The sequence below is a fragment of the Nelumbo lutea genome, chromosome 2, assembly GCF_056320005.1.
Source record: "Nelumbo lutea isolate HS-2025 chromosome 2, American lotus-T2T, whole genome shotgun sequence".
NCBI classification, from domain to species: Eukaryota; Viridiplantae; Streptophyta; class Magnoliopsida; order Proteales; family Nelumbonaceae; genus Nelumbo; species Nelumbo lutea.
Window position 1 is genome coordinate 89,941,746 of NC_142685.1, and position 24,082 is coordinate 89,965,827.

Here is a 24,082-nt window from a genome sequence, read left to right on the forward strand (position 1 = left end):
TAATAAACAGAGAGAAGGGAATAAATACAACGAAAACCTAAGGTACAAAATTACTCTCTCATCCACTCAGCCCAACCCTAATTATGCCTATAAGTGGAGATATTCAAGTAATTCATCATCATTAACATAAATCAACCCTAAATGTGATCATTGACTATAATTCATGCATACATGTATTTTTCTTTGATCGTGCGGTCATCATCATAATAGAGACATTATGACTAGAGTCATATTGCTATGTGAAACACACCATATAACTACTATGTCATGTTTATGTCAGGTGTTTGGGTTATGGTTGAGCTAGCTCCGAATGCTACATGTTGTTCCCGTGGCTTCCCTATCACCTTGGCCACATAATCACCATGTCACCTTTACGGCCTTCCTTATCACTTCGGCCACGTCGGCACCACATTACATGAATAAGTGCGACCAAGAAAGGAGGACATCACATGACTAAGGACAACTCCACTGGGGATTATGTTTTATCCTGTAGACCTTGGCAGATAATCTTATCCTGACAACCCCGAAAGTTTCATCCGACTAGGACACGGATCGTCAGCTATAAAAAGGTACCTCCCACTTAAGGTAGGGTATCCAACTTTTCACTTCCATACAGTTACTCTACTTAGATCAACACCCTTCTCTAACTGCTTGGCCCGATCGACCACCTTTCTCAACTAACTTGAGCGTCGGAGTACCTACCTAGGGATAACTCCTTGGGCCTTTGACTGTTTTCTTAGTTTCAGATCTTGAAGTGCAGCTTCATCCTTCCACCTCGGCTCTACCCAGTTGGTAGGATTATCTGACTGCGACCTCGGTTCAATAGCTACCACAGATTGAGCATCATTAGATTGGTGTCATCTGTGGGAAACGCACAAAAATCCTTTCCAAAGTTCTTTTTTACCGCACAATCAAGAAAGATGCCAAGAAACACATCAGAATGCTCAACAGGTTGATCCCCATCTCAGGAATCCCGCTCTCATCGCAGCCCTCCGCACCGTGAGACTCAACAACCTCAGCAACAAGTTGCAATCGACCCCGCCCAATTCCAAGCAACGCAAGAAAAGGTCGAATAGATCGATGATGATGCAGTCGCTTGGGTCTACAACCCAACCTCTTTAGACCATCCCCCTCCTGCCCCTACACTTACTACGGCCAATCCTCACCCCGACGACTCCAGAAAGTGCCGATCAAACAAGGATAGGGTGTGGTCTGACCAAGAAAAGCAATAGACTTCAAGAAGATCGGGCTCGTCAACCCGGTTACGCGAACGCGACAACTGTACCAAAACACATTGGTCTGCCTGAATTCCGGCGAAGAAAAGACTCGGTGATTAGACATAATAGCCATTGATCTCCATTGTCAAGTACAGTTCAATTAGAGATCGTCCAGCACCGCCCAAGAAAGAAAGAGCCATGCCACCTGCAACCTTGGACAACAGGGATGCAGAGATCCGAGAACTCCAACAATGTCTGACCGAGTTGGAGCGCAGCGAGGCCCAAAGAGTGGATAGGAACAATACTCCTATAGTCCAGCCTGTAGATCCGAACAATCATCCTGCCAAGGAGCCACCCTTTATACAAGACAGTGTGAATGAGCTTCCTCCAGCCAGATGGCAGGCACCACATTTTGAGAGGTATGATAGAACCACGGACCCCAGCGATCACATCGAAGCCTTCAAAGCCTAAATGATGTTGCACGACTCGTCTGAAGGCTTGATGTGTAAAGCTTTTGTGGCGACCCTCAAAGGAGTAGCCTTGACCTAGTACTCGTCCCTTCCCCCACGCACAGTTCACAACTAGCCAGAAGCACTATAAAACTTCAGCCAACCTCATGCAAGTGCAGCAGAGGTAGGAAGAGTCCCTCTGAGAATACCTCGCCAAGTTCAACACTGAATCCCTACAAGTCCAGTCATTGAACTAGTTGATAGCCGTCACAACCATCCAATACGATCTGCGCCCCTCTCTGTTCAATTTCTTGATCTCAAAGAATCCTCCTCAAACAATAGTTGTGCTAATGAGCCACACTCAGAAGTACATCAACGCGGAAGAATCACAAGCCAACTGAAGGATGAGGAAGAGCGGTCTAACAAGAAGAGATGGGATCCCGAGGAACATAAGACAGAGATGGCAAACCGAGATAACAAAAGACAAGACCATTGACCTAACCAATGACCAAGGACTCCTTTGCTGAATGCACCACAGTCTGAAATCCTGATGTAGATTCGTGAACATAACTACGTCAGGTGACTCAAGAAGATGAAGTTGCAGAACAACAAGAGGAACTAGGAAAAATACTATGAGTTCCACCGAGACCACGAGCACGACACCAACAACTGCTACGATCTGCACCACCACATCGAGGACCTGATCAGGCACCGATACCTCAGTGGGTTCATCAACAGCAAGGATCAGAAGGCAAAGGAAGATCCATGCACAGCACCTAGACCTCCAGCCCAAGCTCCACCAGCCGAGGTCATCGTTGTGATCTCAAGAGGGATGGATGCCGGAGGAGAAAGTAACTCAGGCCGCAAGGTGTATGCATGGTTGCTGAGATTGATGACAAGGAGCAAAAGAGAAGGCACGAGGACCCGATCACCTTCAAAGAGGACGATCTTTGGGGGGTCTAGATCCCGCATGATGATGCCCTGGTGATCACAACTGAGATAGCCAACTTTGAAGTGTGGCGCATCCTAGTAGACATAGGGAGCTTGGTTGATGTTTTTTTAGGACACGTTCGAACAGATCAGCATCAACAATGATCGCTTCACCCCGGTCAACACTCCCCTGATGGGTTTCTCAAGGGAGCCTCTCATGCCAACTAGGAAGATCAGCCTTCCCCTTCTGATCGGAGACGACGGTATCACCACTACGACTATGATCGACTTCATCGTCGTCCGATGCCTATTGTCCTATAATGCCATCCTTGGCCGGGTGACCTTGAATGCTCTACGGGCCTCTGTCTCTACTTTCCACCTTACAAAAAAATTCCCGACCCCATATGGAGTGGGAGTAGCGCGTGGGGGATAGAGGGCAGCATGGCAATATTACCTAATGTCATGCCGAGGAAAGTGCCAGGCCGCGGAGACCTTGACCACCGAGAGCATAGACTTGTGTGATGAGTTGAAGACACAGCGAGGCCAACCAGTCAAAGACATCATCCAGGTGCTTCTCTCCGAAGAAGACCCCAAGAAGACAATCCAGATTGGATCTCTTCTAGAGGATCGTCTTCGGGAAGATCTTGTGCAGCTACTAAGGGACCATGTCGACGTTTTCACTTGGTCGACGGCGGATATTCTGGGGATCGACCCCAATGTCATCACCCACCACTTGAATGTTGACCCACGCTATTGACCAATCAGGCAAAACAAGAGGAGCCTTGCCGTAGAACAGTGGAAAGTGATCAACAAGGAGGTACAAAAGCTGCTTGATATCGGCTTTATCCAGGAAGTAAAGTACCTAGATTGGCTGGCCAATGTGGTAATGGTGAAGAAGGCCAATGGGAAGTGGAGAATATGCCTTCACTTCATTGACCTGAACAAAGCAAGTCCCAAAGACAGCTTCCCCCTACCAAGGATCAACCAGCTCATCGATGCAATGACAAAGCATGAACTCCTGAACTTCATGGACGCATTCTCTGGCTACAATAAGATCCAGATGCATCCCAACGACCAGGAGAAGAACACCTTCATCACTGACCATAGATTATACTATTACAAGGCGATGCCCTTCAGCCTTAAGAATGTTGGCGCTACCTATCAGTGGCTAGCGAATGAGGTATTCAAAGATCAGCTTGGCCACAACGTTGAAGCTTATGTTGACGACATGGGGAAAAGAAAAAGAAGTCTTTGGCACCTTTAGGAAGTATAGAATGAAGTTGAACCCAACCAAATGTACATTTGGGGTTGGCTCTGACAAATTCCTGATGTTCATGTCATGGTTACACAGAGAGAAATTGAAGAAAATCCAGAGAAGATCCAAGCCATCCTCAACATGCAGTCACCTCGGACCTACAAAGAAGTGCAGCGCCTCATCGGACGAGTAGCCGCCCTCAGCAGGTTCATGTCAAAGTCCGTAGATTGATACCTGCCCTTCTTCAAGTCCTTGAAGAAGATGAAAGACTTCTAGTGGACTGAGGAATGTGAACGGTCCTTCCAGGAGCTGAAGAGGTACCTAAGCTCGCCGCCTTTCCTCACAAAGTCGAGCCTTGGAGATGAGCTATTGCTATATATATCATTTGGAGACGAGGTCGTCAGCTTGGTACTGGTCAAAGAGGAAGACCGGGTACAAAGATCGATCTACTACATCAGCAAGGTTCTCAATAGTGTAGAAACTCGGTACACAAACCTAGAGAAAGTAGCCCTGGCCCTAGTCACCTCGGCAAGAAAGCTCAGACCATACTTCCAAGCCCACAATTTCTGAGTGCTTACCGACCAACCCCTCAAGCAAACTCTATAGAGGCTGGAAGCATCTGGTCACTTAGTCAAGTGGAGTATGGAGTTGAGCGAATTTGATATTGACTATGCCTCTCGGCCCACCATTAAGGCCCAAGCTTTAGTCAATTTCCTTACAGAGTGCACCTTTATGACACAAGGTTTGACCCTAGCACCACAGATATGGACTCTCCATGTGGACGGTTCATCCAACAAGCAAGGTAGCGAGGCTGACCTCATCCTTCTCAGCCCAGATAGCATGATACTAGAGCACACTCTCAGGTTCGAGTTCAAAGCATCCAACAACGAAGCTGAATACGAAGCTCTGGTCACTAGACTTTAGGCTCGCCCTAGACCTCGGTGTCTGGCGAGTTGAAGCCTTCAGTGACTCAGGTTGTGGTCAACCATATCCATGGCCAGTTCAAGACATGGACCCCGACCATGGTGACTTACCTGAAAAAGGAGCAAGATCTCATCCAATGGCTCGAACACTTCATTATCTATTAGATCCCCAGAGCCGGGAATATACGAACTAACACACTCTCAAAGCTAGCTAGCTCGTCGCGGACCGACCTTGACATGATGATTCGGATCGATACCTTGGCCCAACCTAGCATTGCACTTATGGAACTTCTCATCCTCCTAGTTTAGCACAACCTATCTTGGATGGACCCCATCATACAGTACTTACAGGATGGCACATTACTGGAAGACCAAGCCGAAGTCAAAAGACTTGCGCACAGGGCAGCCAGGTATTGCCTCATCCAGAGACATCTTTACTGCTGGTCACATACTCTCCTCTACCTGAGGTGTCTCCCCCCTTTCGAGGCCGACTATGTCCTCAAGGTGATACACGAAGGTATCTGTAGAGATCACCCTAACACCCGAACTCTGGCTCATAAGGTGCTCCTGTTAGATAGTGTATTCCCTTAGCTCCAATCAGATTGATGTACTTATTGTCATTTATTGTAAATGAATAAAGTGCACAATTGATTCATGTTATTACGGTGTGTTTTTTTGTAATACATTTAAACTGGACAACCATTGGATAGATCTGGGGAGATTTATCCTACCAAGGCTGACACTGATGTGTCACCAAGTTGATTGGGGTGGCTTGTCTCAGTTGCCAGGGTGAGACCTGAGTTACATGCAGTGTGGGTTTTCTTGAAACCTTGAATTGGACCAAATTCCAATATTGCCCTGGACCTTGGAGATAGATGGGCAAAACTAGAATGTTACACCTGACCCCTAGACTTGATTATGGCTAGGTGTTGGATTGGACTGTCTTTGATATGCCAATCAGTGAGATCCTTAGAAGGGGGTTAAAACTTGGGTATGTTGGGACAGTCCAAGAATTCACTTGAGTGAGTGATCATAGTGACATGATCAGTCCCTTTGTCTGACAAAGTGAATGATTGGGGAATGCACTCTCTCTGATGGAAACCTAAACTGCTAGTAGTGGCTTTCAAATGTGTTTGAAATTTGTTTTACAAAATATATTTATATAGAGATATACTTATATATTATGGTTTAACAAATTGTTTGCAAAATGCTTTAATTCCCAAGATCCATGTGAGTAGAGAGTGCATCGCTGTACCTTACAGTCGAGGGAGAGGTCCTCTCTTGTTGGGTAGTGTTTGATTATTAAGGACTGAGAAGTTAAGTGTAAAACCAATGAAAGTAATACCTGATGGGCTAATCTTGCATCTGCTCACAGTCCTTGGGTTTTCATAAGGTGGTTAGACCCAAGGACCATTTAGTGTAAATGTTGGGCCCATTAAGAGTCCATGGTGATGGACTCAGGGGTTCACTATGTCCTACAGTGAATTCGGCCAAGCCTTGTAACAAAGGCTGGGTTGAACCAATGTAGCTGATGTGTAGATTGATGTTAGGGTCCCACGCCATACAAAGAGAGTCAAGTTAGTCAGTCGATTAAAGGGTAAGTGAGCTATGTGACTTAATGGGTCTAAAGCCCATTTTGAATTGGGCTTAAGTCAGTTAATTAAAAGGGGGTGAAATCTTATTTATAACCAGATTAGGATTAGTTGAAGGATAAGTCTTATCCATTTAAGAGTCCAGATCCAAATATCTGATTTGGATAAAGAAACTCTCTCCTGATTGGATTAGGAGGCTGATCCAAAGAAGGATATAAATAGGGAGTGAATTCTTCAGTTTCAACATACTGAGCAACATGTAGAATTCTCCCCAGTTCTTGCCGCCCCTACCTAGTTCGATTTCCACATGTGGAATTAATCAATAACGATTCTTGATATTGTTTCTTGCTAGAAGAAATAATCTGAAGTCGTGCTCACTAGCCCTTGTTCGATTCTTGCTGAAGAATTTAGGTTCTTACTGAAGAACCATCCTACTGATCCTGCTTCACCATACACTATGTCATCTTCAGTGGAGGCAGATTTTGGTCTTCTCCTTGGGCATGAACACCTACGTTGGGAGTTATTGTTACTTTGTATTAGGTATATCCCTCTCTTCCCTTTTGGTTTCAGATCTGGTCCGGTTTTGATTCAAGAACGAACCTTGAAAATGCAACTTTCTAAATTAGGGAATACGATTCCCGGATGAGAGTGAAAGAAATTTTTGAAAATTTGCCCAACCTTCCTACAAGGTTTGGCCATCCATATTATGGATCTCCCATCCATTCAGCTCTGGCCAGGTCACTTCTGACTAACTATGAAGTAGGATGCCACCCAGCTCGATAGAAAGTTCGACTGCTATCAAAGGCAATTCAACCTCCATCACCAGCCAACAGTCCCCTTGAAGCCAATCACTAGTCTGTGACCCTTCACGCAATGGGGAATGGATATCCTTAGCCCCTTCTCAACCGCGATTGGGCAAAAGAAGTTCCTCTTAGTTGTAGTGGACTAGATCACCAAGTGCGTGGAAACCGAGGCCTTGGCACACATTACCGCACAAAATGCCTAGAATTTCTTTTGGCAAGGTATTATCTACCGGTATGGCATACCTCAGGCTCTCATCACCGACAGTGGCACGCAATTCACTAACCACAAGTTCGAAGCCTTCTTCATTGACCTGAAGGTTGATCACCGAACTACAGCCGTTCACTAACCTCAAAGCAATGGACAGACTGAAGTGACCAACCGAACACTGCATGGCCTGAAAACTAGACTTGACCAGGCCAAGGGAAGGTGGCTTGAAGAATTGCCTAACATTCTCTGGGTGTACAAGACCACACCGCAGATAGCCACCGGAGAGATGCCCTTTATCCTGGCCTATAGGGCCGGAGCTATGATCCTCGTAGAAATAGGCTCGCTAACTCTCTAGACAAAGTTCTATGACGAGGAGCAGAACAACAAGGACCTCCGTGTAGAGCTAGACCTGGTGGAGGAAGCACGGGAGTGAGCATTCATCAAGATGGCAGCACAGTAGCAGCGAATGGCTAAGCACTACGACTCCAAAGTCCAAAGAAGGGAGTTCAAGGCTAGCGACCTCGTTCTTTACAAAGTCATAGTACCTAAGCCAGGAGAAGGAAAGCTCAGATCGAACTGGGAAGGACCGTATAAAGTCACCAAAGTCCTCATACCTGGTACCTACAGACTAGAAGACCTCGACAGAAAGCCCGTACCGAGGAGTTGGAAAACCGAGAATCTGAGAATGTACTATCAGTGAATCTACATCAATAAAGAGTTTTTTCTACAATCAGTTGTTCAGCACATGCACACTGCACGGCACACACCACACACACACACACACTGCATGACACACTGCACAACATACATCGTGCAACACACGTCACCCAGCCGAACTCTCAACGGTTGGAATGCATAGTGACTCAGCCGACCTTTGAATGGCCAAAGCCTACAATGCATAGCCATGTCCTAGGTCGGCAATGCATAAGCAACCACATAAGCTGATTTGGCCGAAGACGGCCAGAGCCCAAAGTGGGGAAGAACACTCCCGCCTCCTAAGGCTAGAGGGCAGTCACTGAACTCCGCACACCCAGCTGATGAACCTTCATAGTAGATCTAGCTGAGGAACGGCTAGTCCACAAAGGGCACAAAGCTCCTCGAGACCAAGTGCCACTGAGCATCCCCCAAGTGATGAGAGCATGGAAGCACTTTGGCCAGTGAAAGCCGATGACTGAAGACTTCAGCTACCTTAGACCTCTGCTAGGATAAGACTGAGACCTACAACTTGTTTCAAAAAAAAAAAAGCAGGCAAGGCACACAAGCTCAGAGTAGAAAGCTTTTCATTAATTTCATAAATATTTACAAATGTAAAGCTTGGCATACCGAGCTGAATACATAACAAAAAAGAAAAGAGGAACAACATCAACAAAAGAACAAAATATTGGAAAGACAAAACAAACATCATCAGTAGCAGCGGCGGACAAGCACTAAAGTCCTCGGCAGGGCAGTCTTTGGCTTCTTCAACCTCCTTTGGCACGTCGACAGCGGTTGTGTTATCCTCGGCGGGGGCGGGGGGGGAGGGGCGGTGTCAAGATCATAAGGACTCAAGTCTTGCACTACCTCGACAATGTCGAGGAACCGACGTAGAATCCTCTAGCGATAGAGATGAAACCTCGTCTCCCAGGAGCGTGCGGTGAAGTCGTCCATCTCTTGTTGATACTCCTTGGAGGCCTTGAACTCAGCAACGACCTCCTCCCTTGCTCGGGCTGCCCTGTCATCGGCCTCTCTCCACAGTTTTTTCCAAGCCGCCTTTAACTCAAAGATGCATCCTTTCAGCCTACGAACAATCTCAGACCGCTCATCGACACTGCGTAGCCATAGCCTCCGCCACAACCAACTGAGCCTATAGACCTTTGACTTCGGTGTAACTAGACTCGTAGAGGCATTGCACTAACTGAAGACGGTCGACCACTGCGATCATCGAGCAAGCGTTCTGCAAAATGAAACTAATTGTCAGTATAGCAAACACTAACCGACCAAAATAGAATAACTAACACAAGTAAGGACTTACCGATGTGGCTTGAAGCACGAGCCCACTCTCTAGGATGCTAGTTGTAGACTCCGCCACCTACCACCTCATGGATGGCATCAAAAGGCCATGGAGAAGCTGCTCGACAATGCCCTTTGTCCCTAGTTCATCCTCGGTTCAGGCGTTCCACTACGGGACGTAGATAGCCAGATTGCTGCCCTTTAGCATGTTGTCTTGTAGGGAAGGGGGGTGAATGGCCTGAGCCCCCCCCTCCGGGTCAGCCACAACAACCTCTTCCTCAGCTGCCTGACCCTCTTCTGCTACCGAGGAGTCCGTTCGGTAGACCTCGGCTGCACCACCTTGGACCGGGGTTGGGCCCCCTGAACACCTCGGCTGCACCTCTCTTGTCCAGCCCTCATGCGGCGGATGATGTCCTTGCAACTCGCCATCTCAACACCTGCATGTGACAAGAAGCCAGTCAGTACAAAGCCATATAGCATGGGAAACAGAGCAGACCAACAAGAATAGAATGGCAAACAGACTGGCCTCCTCGCTCATCAGCTCAGCACGGATCAACATCGAGAAAGATGTGTAATGCATCACGTCAACTTCCCCAATCATTCCTATTACCACCCTCTCTTCCTTGGTGAACCAGGCCATCTTAGGCTGCTCATCTTCTTCCTCGGATTTTGGAGCTCGGCCATTAGAGGCGAGCCTCCGGGATAGCGCAGAAAGAAGAACTTCCCCTTCTAGTGTTTCACCGAGGACGAGGTCCCGACTAGAACCTTGATATGCTGCCAGGCTGAGAAGTAATAGTATCCCTGCTGGCCGTGCTTCTGTTGAAGGAAGTAAGAGACCATCCTTAAGGTAATCTCAATGTCATGGGATGAAGCAGTAGTACAGGAGACCGATTAAGAACCTAAAGGAGTTTGGCATCAGTTGTACCGGTAGTACCCCGTACCAACTAAACACCTCGACAAGTCCCTCGTGCAATGGGAACCTTAGCCCAGCTATCAAGCTGTGCTCATACACACAGATCTTGCCCAAACAAGCATCTGTGGACCTCTCACTTGTCCTCAGGCACCTAAGTTCGTACTCTTCAGGGATGCAGTACAAGGCCCGGATTTGAGCTATGTCCTCGGGTGACAGACAGCACAGCATGGTCCTCGATTGATGGCCATGCCTCAGCCTCCTCGACCTCGGCAACCCTCTCAGAGTCGACCCCCTCAAAGTCCTTAGTCTTGACCCCCTAGCCATCGGCCTCACAAACATCGAGCACGGCAGCCTCGGTGAGAGACCCTGGCTCGGACTCATAACAGGAAGAAGCAGAAGAAGCAGAGGAAGCGGAAGACATCTTACCAAGTTTTGAAGGTTAAGGCCGTGGAACTAAAGCAAGCACCGAGCACTGAAGACTACTTCTCACTGAGCTTTACAAGTGCTTTCCTTCGCAAATGACAAAGGGGAAATATTCTTTGCCCCATTTTTTAGGACTCCTGATGATCCAAATCAAGGAAAGATCAACAGTGTGGATCAAATGCCACCCTCTGACAACTCGGGAAGACAAAACGATGTCATTGACCTCCGCACGTGTGTAGCCTCAGGAAGGCGAAATGTCGCTTCCGTCAACATGATGCGAGCATCGAACCGACCAATCCACCCAAAAACCAATTCAATCCCAAGGTCCTCCTCCTAGATGGTGCACCTAACCAACTTCAGACTTGAGTTCCTCAGCTGAGAAGCGAAGAGTTCTTCCATGCCACACCGCGGTTGCACACTATGCTCCTCGACTTCAAAACTAGGGGAGTGGTGTTCAGGTTATGGTTGAGTTGGCCCCGAATGCCACGTGTTACTCCCGTGGCTACCCTATTACCTCGTCCATGTTAGCACCACATCACGTCTGCATTCTTCCTTATCACTTTGGCCACTTCGTTACCACATCGCATGGATAAGTGTGACCAAGATAGGAGGATGTTGCAAGACTAGGGACAACTCTGCTGGGGATTAGGTCTTATCGCGAAGACCTCAGCAGATAACCTCATCCCGACAATCCCGGAAGCCTCATCCAACTAGGATACGAATCTTCAGTTATAAAAAGGTACCTCCCGCTCAAGGTAAGGGATCCAACTTTTGACTTCCATACTGTTACTTTGCTCAGACCAGCACCGTTCTCTAATTGCTCTGCTCGATCGACCACCTTTTTTGACTACTTGAGTGTCGGAGTACCTACTCGAGGATAACTCCTCGGGCCTCTTGACCATTTTCTTGGTTTCAGATCTTGAAGTGTGAGTTCATCCTTCCACCTCGGCTCTGCCCAATTGGTAGGATTATTTGACTACAACCTCGGTTCAAGAACTATCTTGAATCGAACAGCATCATCAACGAAGCTAGAATAGATTATTGCGTTAAAAAATAAATTAAGGCCATTTTTCCGATTCTAACCATATGGATTGCTGGTTCCAAAACTAGCAATAGTACTTGGTGTATGTGAGCTACATAAAATGCAAACATTTATTAGGCCAATATCACTTTGGTATGAACTGTTCTAGCTAGGGTACAGAGGATATTTCTTTTATGGAAGGTTCACTTACACTTGAGAGTACCGGAGGAATGGCTTATAGGTTAATGCAATAAAACCCAAAATAAAGGAAGAAAGCAAGAAATATATGCTGAATGTAATTGAAATGAAGAAAAGAGGTCTTGGCAAAATCAAGAGAAATTGACACTAGTGGAAAACCAACGTCCTTTATTTTCCCGCACTTTTGACCAATACATTCTCTCTCTCCAAAACCCTAAAATGGAGAGCACATTTTCTGAACAAACCGGAGACTGAGACGGGCTTCAGTCAGGGCAAATTCATGCCTAAACCATTCTAACAGCTTTTTCCAACTTTTGCATTGGAAATATCTCCCCATAAAATAAAACATATAAATATGAAGATATTCTCAATGCAAGGCAGTAAAGGCTGCAGGAACAGAGTTTGCCCTCACTAAAGGCGTACTGCCCGAGACCCCAATGAGTTTTGAATACACCAGTACTTTAATCCGTCACCGGTTCAACGTGATATTTACCGAATACAGGCGTGTTCAAAAATCACTAATCAAAACTAATAACCAGTTTTTTACCAAATCAATTCAATTTAGTATCTCTTTTACTTTTCCTTTTTGAGTATATTCCAAAGAAAAAAAAAGTTGTTTTTATTTTAATTGCAAATATTGATTCATGTGGAATATATACCAACAAACAAAAGTTAAAGTTGGAAATATAACATGATACTACACATGCAAAAATAGTTACAAAGTAATGTTTTTATTATAGAATTTATTTATAACCAATTAATAATCACTAATAACTGATAAAATTGCTTTGCACCATGCATGATTAATTATTAGTTATTAGATGGAGATTGAACTTTAAAAATGAATAGCTGTAGCTAGTTAATTATTCTTATAGAGCATAAATTAAGCCTAATAAAACATAGAAGGTGCCAACAGCTAGACCACTAGCTAGTAGACTTAGGTTGTGTTTTCTGAGGAAGACTTAGGATTGAACCTTCACCCTGGAGAAGGTTGGTGTTTCCTTACTGCTTCGACCAGCTCTACCACTTCCTCTCCCAAGTCGGGATGTAAGACAGGTGGGTCAGTCTAGGCCATCCTGGCTCCACCCAACATGCTCCACATGGTGTTGAGGTGTCATCAAATAGTTTGGATTCGCCGTGGTTGGTTGTCAAAATTATCCCTCATCAAGTTTGTTTGGAAATAATTATCAAAAATGAATTTTCTGTTCATCATTTTTTGTGATTCCTCATTTCATCTTGAATAATTTTCCAATTTCTCAAAAATATAAACCAACGAAACAACAAAATAATCAACAATTTTGAAACTGCTAATGTGCCCATAATGTGGCATCCATTTCTAAGAAATCGGCACCCAAACACCGTGTCGTAGGTTTAAAAATGGATACATAGCATATGATACACACCGATATGGATCAATACTTTTTAACCTTGATCATAATAGTAATGGCACAAAAACAAAATCATAATAGCAATGAAGTACCCTCCTAAGCTGCCACATATGAAAGTGAGAAAGTAAAGAGCCATGGTCAGATAAGTTCAAGTCTAAACAGATTATATTTAGACAAAAATAATGGATACAACAAAATGATTCTAATTAGAGATATTTGCTTCTCAAACTATATCTAGCTAATGCTGAATAAAATACAAATAGAATTCAAAAAAAAAAACTTAAAAAATCAGATGGGTCTAACTCATCTAATCTTTTAATAATCTTGATTGTATGAGACATGTGAAATCTATTTAATGGTGTGTCTAGATTATGAGGGTGAGCAAATTGAATTCGGATTAGCTAAATGATTTAGCTATGTAGCAAGATGTGGAACCAATGATAATGCCACATGCTAGTGAAAAAATACGTGGGTCCCACATTGAGAGGTTGAATGGTTGTGGGCCCCATGTATTTTATGATGGTGTGGAGTGTTATTGTTGGTTCCACAACCTGTTGAGTAGTTATTGCCTTCAGTTAATCCTATCTTAAGCAAATGGGTAGGTTTTACTCAAAACTGAATGGTATTAACCGCAAAGTGGCCTTTGATCTAACTCTATCCAATCTGTTATTGGGTAGGGTTTGGTACTAAATTCTTAGAACTAATCCCCATCCAGGCTGATTCCAGGAGTTTACCTTATCTGAACTGACCCGAAGAACCGGCCTTTGGTGGAATCACCTTCGGCCCAAACTTGTCTTGAAAAATATTCCAAAATATTTTGAGGTTGTGAAGTTTTAAACCCAAGCATTCATGATTACAAAATTTAAATTATATGATAAGTTTTGAATATATATATATACATATATATATAGGTGAAATCATTCAATTTAATTAATAAAGGCAATATAAATTTTTAACTATATATTATTATTAATGAAAATCAAGTTTTAAAGAGCAAGTTCCATTTTTTTCTTTTTTCTTCTTTGGGGTGGGGGGAGGAGGGGTGGATTCGAGCCGAGATGAGCTGAATAGTACCAGGCTCGACTCGAGCTTGGCTCGAGTCAAGAGTTCATAAGCTCGAGCTCGGCTCGACTCAGCTCGTTTTATATTTTATAAAAATATTTTATTATATATTTTATAAATATTTTATTATAAAAGTATTTAGAAAAAATATTTTATAAAAAAAAATTATATATAATTTTTTTTATTTTATATTTAAAAAATTAATAATTATAATAATTTTTATTATATATATATATTATTTTCTATAATTTTATTATATATATTATATATTAAATATAAAATATCTATTATATATATATTTAATACATATTATGTATTAAATATCAAATATCTATTATATATATATATTCGAGCCGGCTTGTGAGCCTCACGAGCCACTGAATTATGCTTGAGCTCGAGCTCGAGCTTAGTTGACACCAAGCCAAGCTCAAGCAGCTCGTGAAAAGCTCGACTTGTTGCCACCCCTAGGGAGAGGGAGGATAAAGGGTAAAGAAAGAACAGGTTCCACAGGTAGACCCTATAACCAACCTTGGAATGTCTAAGCCATAACTGACCTTGGAAACAATCTTGATAAGATAGGCTCCCATTCCAAAAAAATGTTGACCAACTTGAAAATGAACCAAACAAACGTGCTCACCCCTAGGTCTAGATCCTATATACATAGGGCACATGGTGATTGAAGAGGATTTTCGATCAAGAAGTGGTCTATTTAATTATCTACCTAATTTGATCCGAAACAATTCAATCTTTTTCGTTTTTATTTAAATCATTATAATAGAAAAGAATATACACTTGAATAATCAAACCAATTTAAACTTGGTGTCGTTTTTTAAGTTTTCCCTCAGTGTTTGGTGCCAAAATGCCAATGCCTATTTCTTGGCTTTTAGATTTGAGCTTCTAGCTTTTGAAAGATCTTTGATATGTTATAATTTTGGTAGGACTGCAAATAGTATCCGATCATCCAAATTTGGTCCGTGTATAATTTAATCAATAAATACGAACCCACCCTATCCATTCTGACATAATTTAATTAAATTCCACTTATAATATGCGCTCATATATACTTAAAGTCTATATTGTATCCATTGATAATTAGTTCAGTTTATTAATAATGTATTATATGTTAATCATTATCATAACCCACGTCTTATCCCAACTATATGGGATCCTACATGAATCCTATTTCACCGATCCATTTTATTTAAATTAATCATTTTTCTTTTAATTTATACATGCTATAAAATATGTAAATTATAATCTGAATTTGATTTAAATTTGATATTAATCCAATAGGGTAAGATCAGATTTGAATTTATAAAATATAAATGCATCAAATTTGGATCTACCCCTTTACAACTTGATTGGATCTGTTTATAACCTTAGGTACTAGTATTTATATATACTAATAAGTGTGCATGTACTTTGTACATGCCAATTCTAGATGATGATAGTGATAGTAATAATGTATCCAAAAACTTTTATAAATATGTATTTTTTTGTTTTTATTATTAATCAGATGCAGATTGCAAAATTCAAATATGATTACATAAACATCTCATCCAACTATGTGATAATTGAATCGAGTTATGAAGTTTCAAGTATCATTGATAGGCATACCTGCTTGGCTAGATTCTTCTCTTTGTAATGTTATCATTTTATTGTATTTGTTTTTTTTTTTCATTCGTTTATCAAAGAAATGTAAGATTTAAATATAGAGAATTGAATGAGGTGAAAATCAATAGTTCAATTTACAATTTAAATCTCTTAATTAAATAGTGCCTAAATTCAAAATTGAGCATTTTAGTAAAAAGAAAAAGTTTCACAATTTTATTTATATCTTTAATAGTAGTGTAAATATAGAATTATAAATGTGTTCAATTTTTATGTTATCTCTTTTTGTATTTTTGTGTGTAAAAATAATTATGTTATATCACACTTTTTATTTAATATGATAATTATATAATATTATACATGTTCCTGAATTTTTTTTCCAAAGTTTATGTATTTTTTCATTTTTGTACTTTTATATTTTATTAATTTTTATTATTTATTTATGACATTAAATGTTAATACAATCAACCCAAAAGTTGAATTATTGATCTTTGCCAAAGAGTAAAATAATTTCATCTTTGGTAAGTTCTAAATAATGAATTTGATTTTCATTATTAATAAAAAAAATTTTTGTTTATTACACTTATTGTTTTAATTTGATTAACAAAAATATCATAAATGTGTCTAATTTTTCTACATTTTTGTAATTTTCTATATTTATTTCTATTTTTTAAATTTTATTACCTAACTATGGCTTCATAGGTTAATTGATTTGATTTGGATGGTTGAATTGTTTAGAACCATGCCACTTGAATAAATAATGGTTTTGTTTTTGAGTCAATTTTAAAATATATGGGTTTATAATATTAGCATTAAAGTTGTAATAAAATAACTTTTATACCCTTTCTCAAACAAAGAAAGAGAAGATAATTTTAATCTAAGAAGTGTTCTACTATACATCCACACTTTTATATATTATATAATATAGATATAAGATATATCAACAAAGTATTTCCCTTATTTTTGTATGAAATTCAAAAACCTAATTATTTCAAAATTTCGGCTTTTTGACAAACTTCCAAGTTTCAGTGATTTGACTTTTAAAAAAAAAAAAAAAGAACTGGTTATAAGTGAGTAGGCCTTGATTTTGTAGCTTTTTGATCTTTAGAATCCAAAAGGAAACCATGAAACTGTTTAAGAGGGCTGTACTTAAGTGGCTGAGCTGGAGCGGCCATCTACTCAGCATTTTGAAGGGGCACTACTGAAAAATTGACGTTCAGAAAGCTGGGGCGTATTCTCCGCGAATCTGTTTGGCTTTCCGTGATTTGGAAATCACCAAATCTGAAGGCAATTGCCAGACAGTCCCCCCAAACGGGCACTGAAATGACATCTGCCCTGTCTTCCTTTTAAGCTTTTCTACATTTATTTATTGGGCCAATACCTCTTGTTTATAAGACCCACTCTCTCTCCTACTCACTGAAATGGAGAGCTGGCTCATGTAATTAAAGGGCAAGATAGTGATAGATAGGTATTCTAAACTTTTAAATGCAACACCGAAGAAGGGTAGTTTTGGAACTCTCCTTTTCTTTTTTCTTTTTTTCTTCATGGGGTTACACTGGGGGGGAGGGGATAGCCCATCCCTCTCCCTTGACCCCCAATCCTGGTGAGTGTGAGTGAAAAAAGTTGGTGGATAGTTTTGAAATGGAATGGGATGTCTATTTCTAAAAGTTCGGGGTAGTCAAGTGTCACATTTCAATTAATGCAAATGAATGGGAAAAGAAGAATTTAAACCACCTCCCATTAGACCAGAAATGTCAATCTCAAATCAGGTTGAACTGTTGAACCAATTATATTGGTGACTCGGGGACTTTTCAGGGTTCGAGTTAGTAGATGTTGATGGTTTGAATGCAGGGATGGAATCAGGACTTTTTTTCTTAGGGGCACCAGAAATTAATAAATGTGAATTGGGAAGCCAAAAGTTAATAAACGTGGATGGGGCCAAAATATAAATGGGTGTGTGGGTCAAAAGCTAATAAACATCTCTAATATGAATGTTATTTTTCTTGCACACCCTTAGAGGGGAAATAAGGGAATTTTTTTGATAAAAATGAGAGCTTTATTAGGGCCAAAAAACATGGGAGTTGATGAAGACAGTTTCACAACTACTCTCTAATTTTCTGAGAGATTACATGGGAATCCCACTGTTATTGATTGATTGAATTTGCTGCCTGATTTCAGCTAGACTTTTCTTTCTTAAGTTTGTATCGGGCTGCATTAAGTCTGTAGGGGAGAAATTTGTTTTCATCGGGTCTGGAGCAAGGCAAACTCCATCTTCCTCTGCAATCGTTTCAATAGTTAATATTATATTAAGGCGGCTGCCCCTCCACTCGGAGTAAAATTTGGGATTAAAAGAAAATACAATTCAATTAGTGTAAAACTTATAATCTTTTTATAAAAGTGTTTTCGTAAAAGTACTTTAGTAAAATTTAAGTATGGATAATTTTAAAAGAAAAAAAAAAATTGAATAAATGCTTATTGTAAAAGCACTTAAAAAAAAGCTGGAAATTTGGGCTTAATAAATAAGCCCTTATTTTTAAAAGGAAAAAATCCTAATTAGTACCCTGTATTTTGGCTCGAGTGACAATTTAGTCCCTGAACTTTAAAATGCAACAATCCAATACCTGAACTTTCAAAAAATGCCCTAAAAATTCCATCTAATTCTCTTTATCAATCATCCAAACCATGGTTTTCAAAACTGGACCGGACCGAATGGTCGAACCAAAAAAAGCGAGAACCAATCAGGTGATCGGTTCCATTTTTTCCCAAAACTAGATTTTCTCCAAAAACCATTGATTTTGGTCAGCAAATCGTTGACCCGGGCGGTTAACCGTTCAACCGTTTTGACTATTTTTATTTTTTTTAATTATTTGTCAAAACGGACCGACCGTTTGATTTTAATGGTCGAACCATTCAACCCAGTAACCGGACCCCTGACCGGTTTGGTCTCTGGGTCGGTTTTAAAAACCATGATCTAAACATTGACAATAAAATGAGCAGTCCCAAATTCTAGATTCTTCTAAATAGTCACCAACTTTTTTAATAGAAGAGGCTAGGATTTGGGACTCTTTGGTTTTTTGTCAACATTTGGATGGTTGATAAAAAGAATTAGATGGCATTTGAAGGGCATTTTTGACTTTTCAAATCACTTAATGCTGACTTTTCAAATGTCACATTTTGAAAGTTCTGGTACTAAATTGTCACATTTTAAAAGTTCGGGTACAGGATTGTCACATTTTAAAGTTTGGGGATCAAATTGTCACTTGAGCCAAAATTTAGCATAGTGATTGGAAATTTTCCCTTTTTAAAATAAACACTTATTTCAAACTTATTTCCCAAATACCAATAAGTGTTTAATGACCCAAATAAACACTTATTTTTAAGCACTCTCAAACATGACCTTAATCTAATTGAGCTCCCAAAAAAAACCAAAATTTAGGTTGTACAAGATGGAATAGATGAAGATAAGCTCGCGAGGGAGAGATTTGTAATCTCGGGTTTTGAGTTTAATTAATATATAAAAATTTATAGGTGGTCACCCCTCCACTTTGGAGTAAAGTTTGGGGCTAAAACGAAAAAGTCTTTAAGTAGAAAAAGGAAATCAAGAGAAGCATGCACCAATGCAACCATAAATGATAAATCATCTTCCTTTAAACAACCAAAGTACAGATTTAGATAAAGTAAAATTAAGAGAAGGTACTAGCTAGTGGGAAAAGCACAACACAAGTGGTTAAAAGAAATAAAAGAGAAGACATAGATGGAGGGGTCTCATAAAAAAAAAAAAAAATGGCGCCAGATTGTACGTGGAATAAAATTCATTATCCACATCACCTCCTTGGATTGGAGTTTGGATATCAGATATCTCAGTACTGTGGATTGTGGGTCAATACCTTTCAATTCTCAACTTGCCACTTGTCAAATGACTGTAAATCACTTTGCATTGCGACATGCATCAACATTGGATTCTAACACTGCATGAATTCTTGAGACAAAGAACTGTTTTGATCATGAGGTCATGGGTCCAATGGCTCTATTGGTGGGTTCATTTCATTCAAACAAAAAAGTTAGAAAATTATATAAAATTGATCCAGAATATGCATATGGGAGCTGCTGTGAATACAAGGGCATCTATACCAGCGTACCTAACCAATCATGAGTGAACATGTTATTCCTTGAAGAGTCCTCTTCACACCAACTTCACAACACATCTCAGTTGTATATTGGAAATATCTCCTTAATTTGTGTTGTTATTCATGGGAGATGTTCCTAATGCACAGTGGCATGGAGCTGTGAAGTCAGTATAAGGTTTGCAATGCAATTTTATTTGCACTAGTACAAATGCATGGAAGTACAGATGAAAAAAAAATGCAAATTCTCATATAATTTTATTTTGGGTTTTTCTTTATTCTACTTCATGTCTTAATTTACTTCATTTATACTACAATCGAGCAAGATGAGCTAAAGTTTGAAATAAAAATAAGTCAAAATTTACATTCAAACCATTTGCACTATTATAGTTTTGCATTAATGCAAATTTATTTGCTTTACAACCAAACTCAGCGAAGGAGCAAATCCCGATTCGTACGTATTCTACATAATATAAAATGGTTTCAAAGTCAACTGTATTGCATTCGACCCCAAAATGCAAGCACACCAGCACTTAAAAACAAAATCATGTTATATTTTGAATTTAGTGCAAATGCTGGCGCGCGTATTTAGATTTTATTGAGGGATGTTTCGATTGCCTTGAAACTATGCTTGCAGGCTCAATATATGTATTGGGATTTGCTGTGAATACAAACATGTATGATGGACCATGTTATGATTATTGAGTGAGAAAACATGAGAGGTAGTATTCTATACACATGAGATTTACATGGGTCCACACCACATGTGGACTAGGGGTGCAAATTGATCGGATCGAATTCGAATTCGATCTGATCCAAAGATCCAATCGGATCTGATAGATATCAATAGTAAGTCAGATCTTCATATCTGATTTGATTCAACTTGTTTTCTTTAAAAATTAATAAATTATTAAAAATAAAATAAAATATATTAATTTAAATAAAAGACAAATGTTTTTTAAATTATTTTCATTATATATAAATATACATATTTTTATAAAAAAAATAAATAATAAAACAAATTTATACAAATACAATATAAATAATATACTTATAAATAAATAAATAAATAACATATATGTATTATTAATATTTGTATTTATAAATATATAACATATATCAAATGGGATCTTCTCACATTAGACAGGAAGTGAACTGAATCTGATCCAGTTATATTATCCGATCCGATTCAATGTAAAGATTCAAACAAGAATGATCCGAATTCAAGCAAATAAGATCAGATCCGATCCATTTGCACTCCAAATGTGGACCCGTGCGTTTTTGCAGCAGAATCTGGAGTCTCTCAGAGCATCTTATAAAGTATTTGACATTAAAATAAACATGAGAGGTTGGAATGCGAGTCATTATCTTTCACATCACAACTTGTGAAAGGAGAGCTGGACTTCTTGATATTTATAAATTCACTTCTCAAATGTGCACGACACATTGGATACTCCATGGGTTCGTGAAGGACATTTTTATATAGCAATGTTGTTGGATTTCAATGAAATATTAAACCATTTATTTATTTATAAGTGGATCGCATTTGAATTGTTTAATTATTCAACTGGCCTACATGAAAATAAAAATAATATATATATATATATATATATAATGTTTTTACAATCTTTTCAAAGCAATTCTACATCAAAATAAGCATAAAATAATAAATATTAGAGGTTATAACACCTATTAGAGCGTTTATTTTATGCATGTTTAACCATGTCAACGGTCTGATCATCACATCAGGTCCTAATCTGACAGCATTGTTACATGAGCTTTTATTATTTGGTATTGTCTATTAGAATATATAAATTACTGTCTAAAAGTAATGAATTTTCTTTTATAATAGTGTAAATTGCACCTTGAAAGTCAAGGATGTTCTTGGTGTTAATGGCTTCCCTGAATGATGTGAAGAAGATTTTGGATTCGAATGCCTTTAATCTGATTTAGGAATCCAAAATCCTCTTGTCAAACAGGGATGGTAAGTTCTCGACTTCCTCAATTTGGTGTGCAGTTAGAGTTAGAAGACCTTTGGTTGATTGGTATAAATCTGTTTGGAAGCCTTATATTCCAGCCAAGATCTCTATTTTTTATTCGAAGATTTTGATGGGCATCCAAGACTAGAGATGGCGATTTGAACCGTTTCTATTGGACCTCGTCTCGGTCAGGGTGGGTTTTTGACCATTAATCGGGATTTGGGGCCGGTTTTAGGAAAATCAAAACTCTAGAGATTGGGGATAAGGAGGGGATTATATATACATATATGTATATATAATAGTTGTAGATAGGTTTTAAAAATAAATAAATTTGTAAGTACTCAAGTAAGAATGATCGGGGTGGGGCAGCGCAAATTCAAGGATCCTCATATATTACAAGGATGAAAATGAGGTTAGGATTTCTAGTCATAGTGGGTTTCGGGGCAGAGACAGGACAAGGCATTTGAATTCAAGGTCGGAAATGAAGCATGCAAAACCTAGCCCTAGCCCTAGCCCACCCCATTGCCATTCCTATCCAAGACCATGTGCTGGTGGAGGGAGTCTTAGCAAGGAAAGTTTGGGATCATTTTAGTAGGATCTTAGGATGCTCTATTTTTGAGGTGGATAATGTTGGAGTGTGATTAAGGGGATGGTTTGGTTACTCTTCTCATTACAACAACTAATAGGTGGTTGTTGTTAAGCTTCATTTTGTGTATCATTGCATGGGAAAATTGGAAGAAAAGGTGTAGTAGTTTAATGGATGTATTTACTCAAAGCCTTGTTGGAACCACATGTTAGCATTATAGGGTGTGGATATTAAGAGTTACAAGGACTTGATCTCTAAGACTTAGGTTAGTAATTATGAATCTAGCCCCTTAACATGGCTTTATCAAGTTGAATTTTAATGGGGTATGCCCTAGTAACCAAGGCCCTAGTAGAGTTGTAAAGTATGCTAGGCTACTCATGGGCTAGTATGGCCTGACCACTATAGCAATCGAGCATACTAGATTTGGGTATTGAGGTCCATGGACCAGCATGACACGACATGAACAAATGGGTCGTGCTAACATGGTCCATGGCATAAATAGTGGGCCAGCATGTGTGAAAATTTTGAAAAATTGAGAGAGGGAATGGGTTCTCATCTTCAAATTTGAAAAATTGACTAAAATCTTTGATAGTGACTCCATTCTCCATGGAAAAGGCACACAACCCAGAAATTTTGGATTCCAAGAATTGAGAGAGGGAAGGTGTTAGGCACTCCTCTCTCCAAGCTATTGTAACAATCCAATATGGGAGTTGTTTGGGCTCAAATTCTAATGGAACGTGAGTTAACAGGATTGCTCAAAGCTCATGAAATCTAGCGAAAATGTTCCCAACTTTTTCCAAAATTGATTTGAGGTGATGGTATTGGATCTTAAGCACTGATTTCCCTAAGACCCTCGCCTCTCTACCTCTTTTTCTTAATCTAAAGAAAGCTGAGAATGCAAGTTTCTCATGGTTTTAGGACTTTAAGCAATCCAAAACTAAATTAAAAGTATAGAGATGGTGGAATGAGAGACTTATCTCTCGTGTGTGACTTTGAAACAAAATTTTCAATAGCTAGAAGGACTTCAATCAAAGCTTGAGTGAGTTATAGGGCTAGGCTAAGCATTTTTTGTGTTAAGTCTGGAAAACAGGGGAAATAATGCATTTTTTGTGTTAAGTCTGGAAAACAGGGGAAATAATTTTGAGGCTTGAGCTTGGAATTAAGGATTTTGGGATTTTAAATAGAAGGAGTATATTATAGAAATTGGGAAACTATCCCCCCTAAGCTCGAGTTGGGCCTCTATTTATAGAGAAAAAAGGAAGAGAAAGAGTCTAAACTCATTTAGCTACAGTGTTTGAGACTTAATAGAGATTTTTCACACAAATAAGTAAAGATTCTTCAAAGAAACTAATATTTAATCAATCTCTCTTATTTAGTAAAACATTTTCTTCGATATGGGGATGGTTTTTAT

At 39.9% G+C, this 24,082-nt stretch overlaps 1 protein-coding gene across 3 annotated transcripts in view; it reads left to right on the top strand.

Moving 5' to 3' along the window:
• LOC148871786 (signal peptide peptidase 1-like) overlaps positions 1-17,497 on the top strand; it is a 112,142-nt gene extending 94,645 nt beyond the window's left edge. For 2 of the 3 annotated variants that reach the window (XR_016107502.1, XM_088971174.1), the window contains one exon: positions 281-11,866. Coding sequence is in view for 2 of the 3 variants with exons in the window: in XM_088971174.1 (XP_088827300.1) it covers positions 281-304 (24 nt within the window). In the remaining variant the exon portion in view is untranslated. Of the gene's footprint in view, positions 1-280; positions 11,867-17,090 lie in introns of those variants that run through there. The other variant, XM_088971173.1, reaches the window with a different exon arrangement.
• Positions 17,498-24,082: the final 6,585 nt, after the last annotated feature.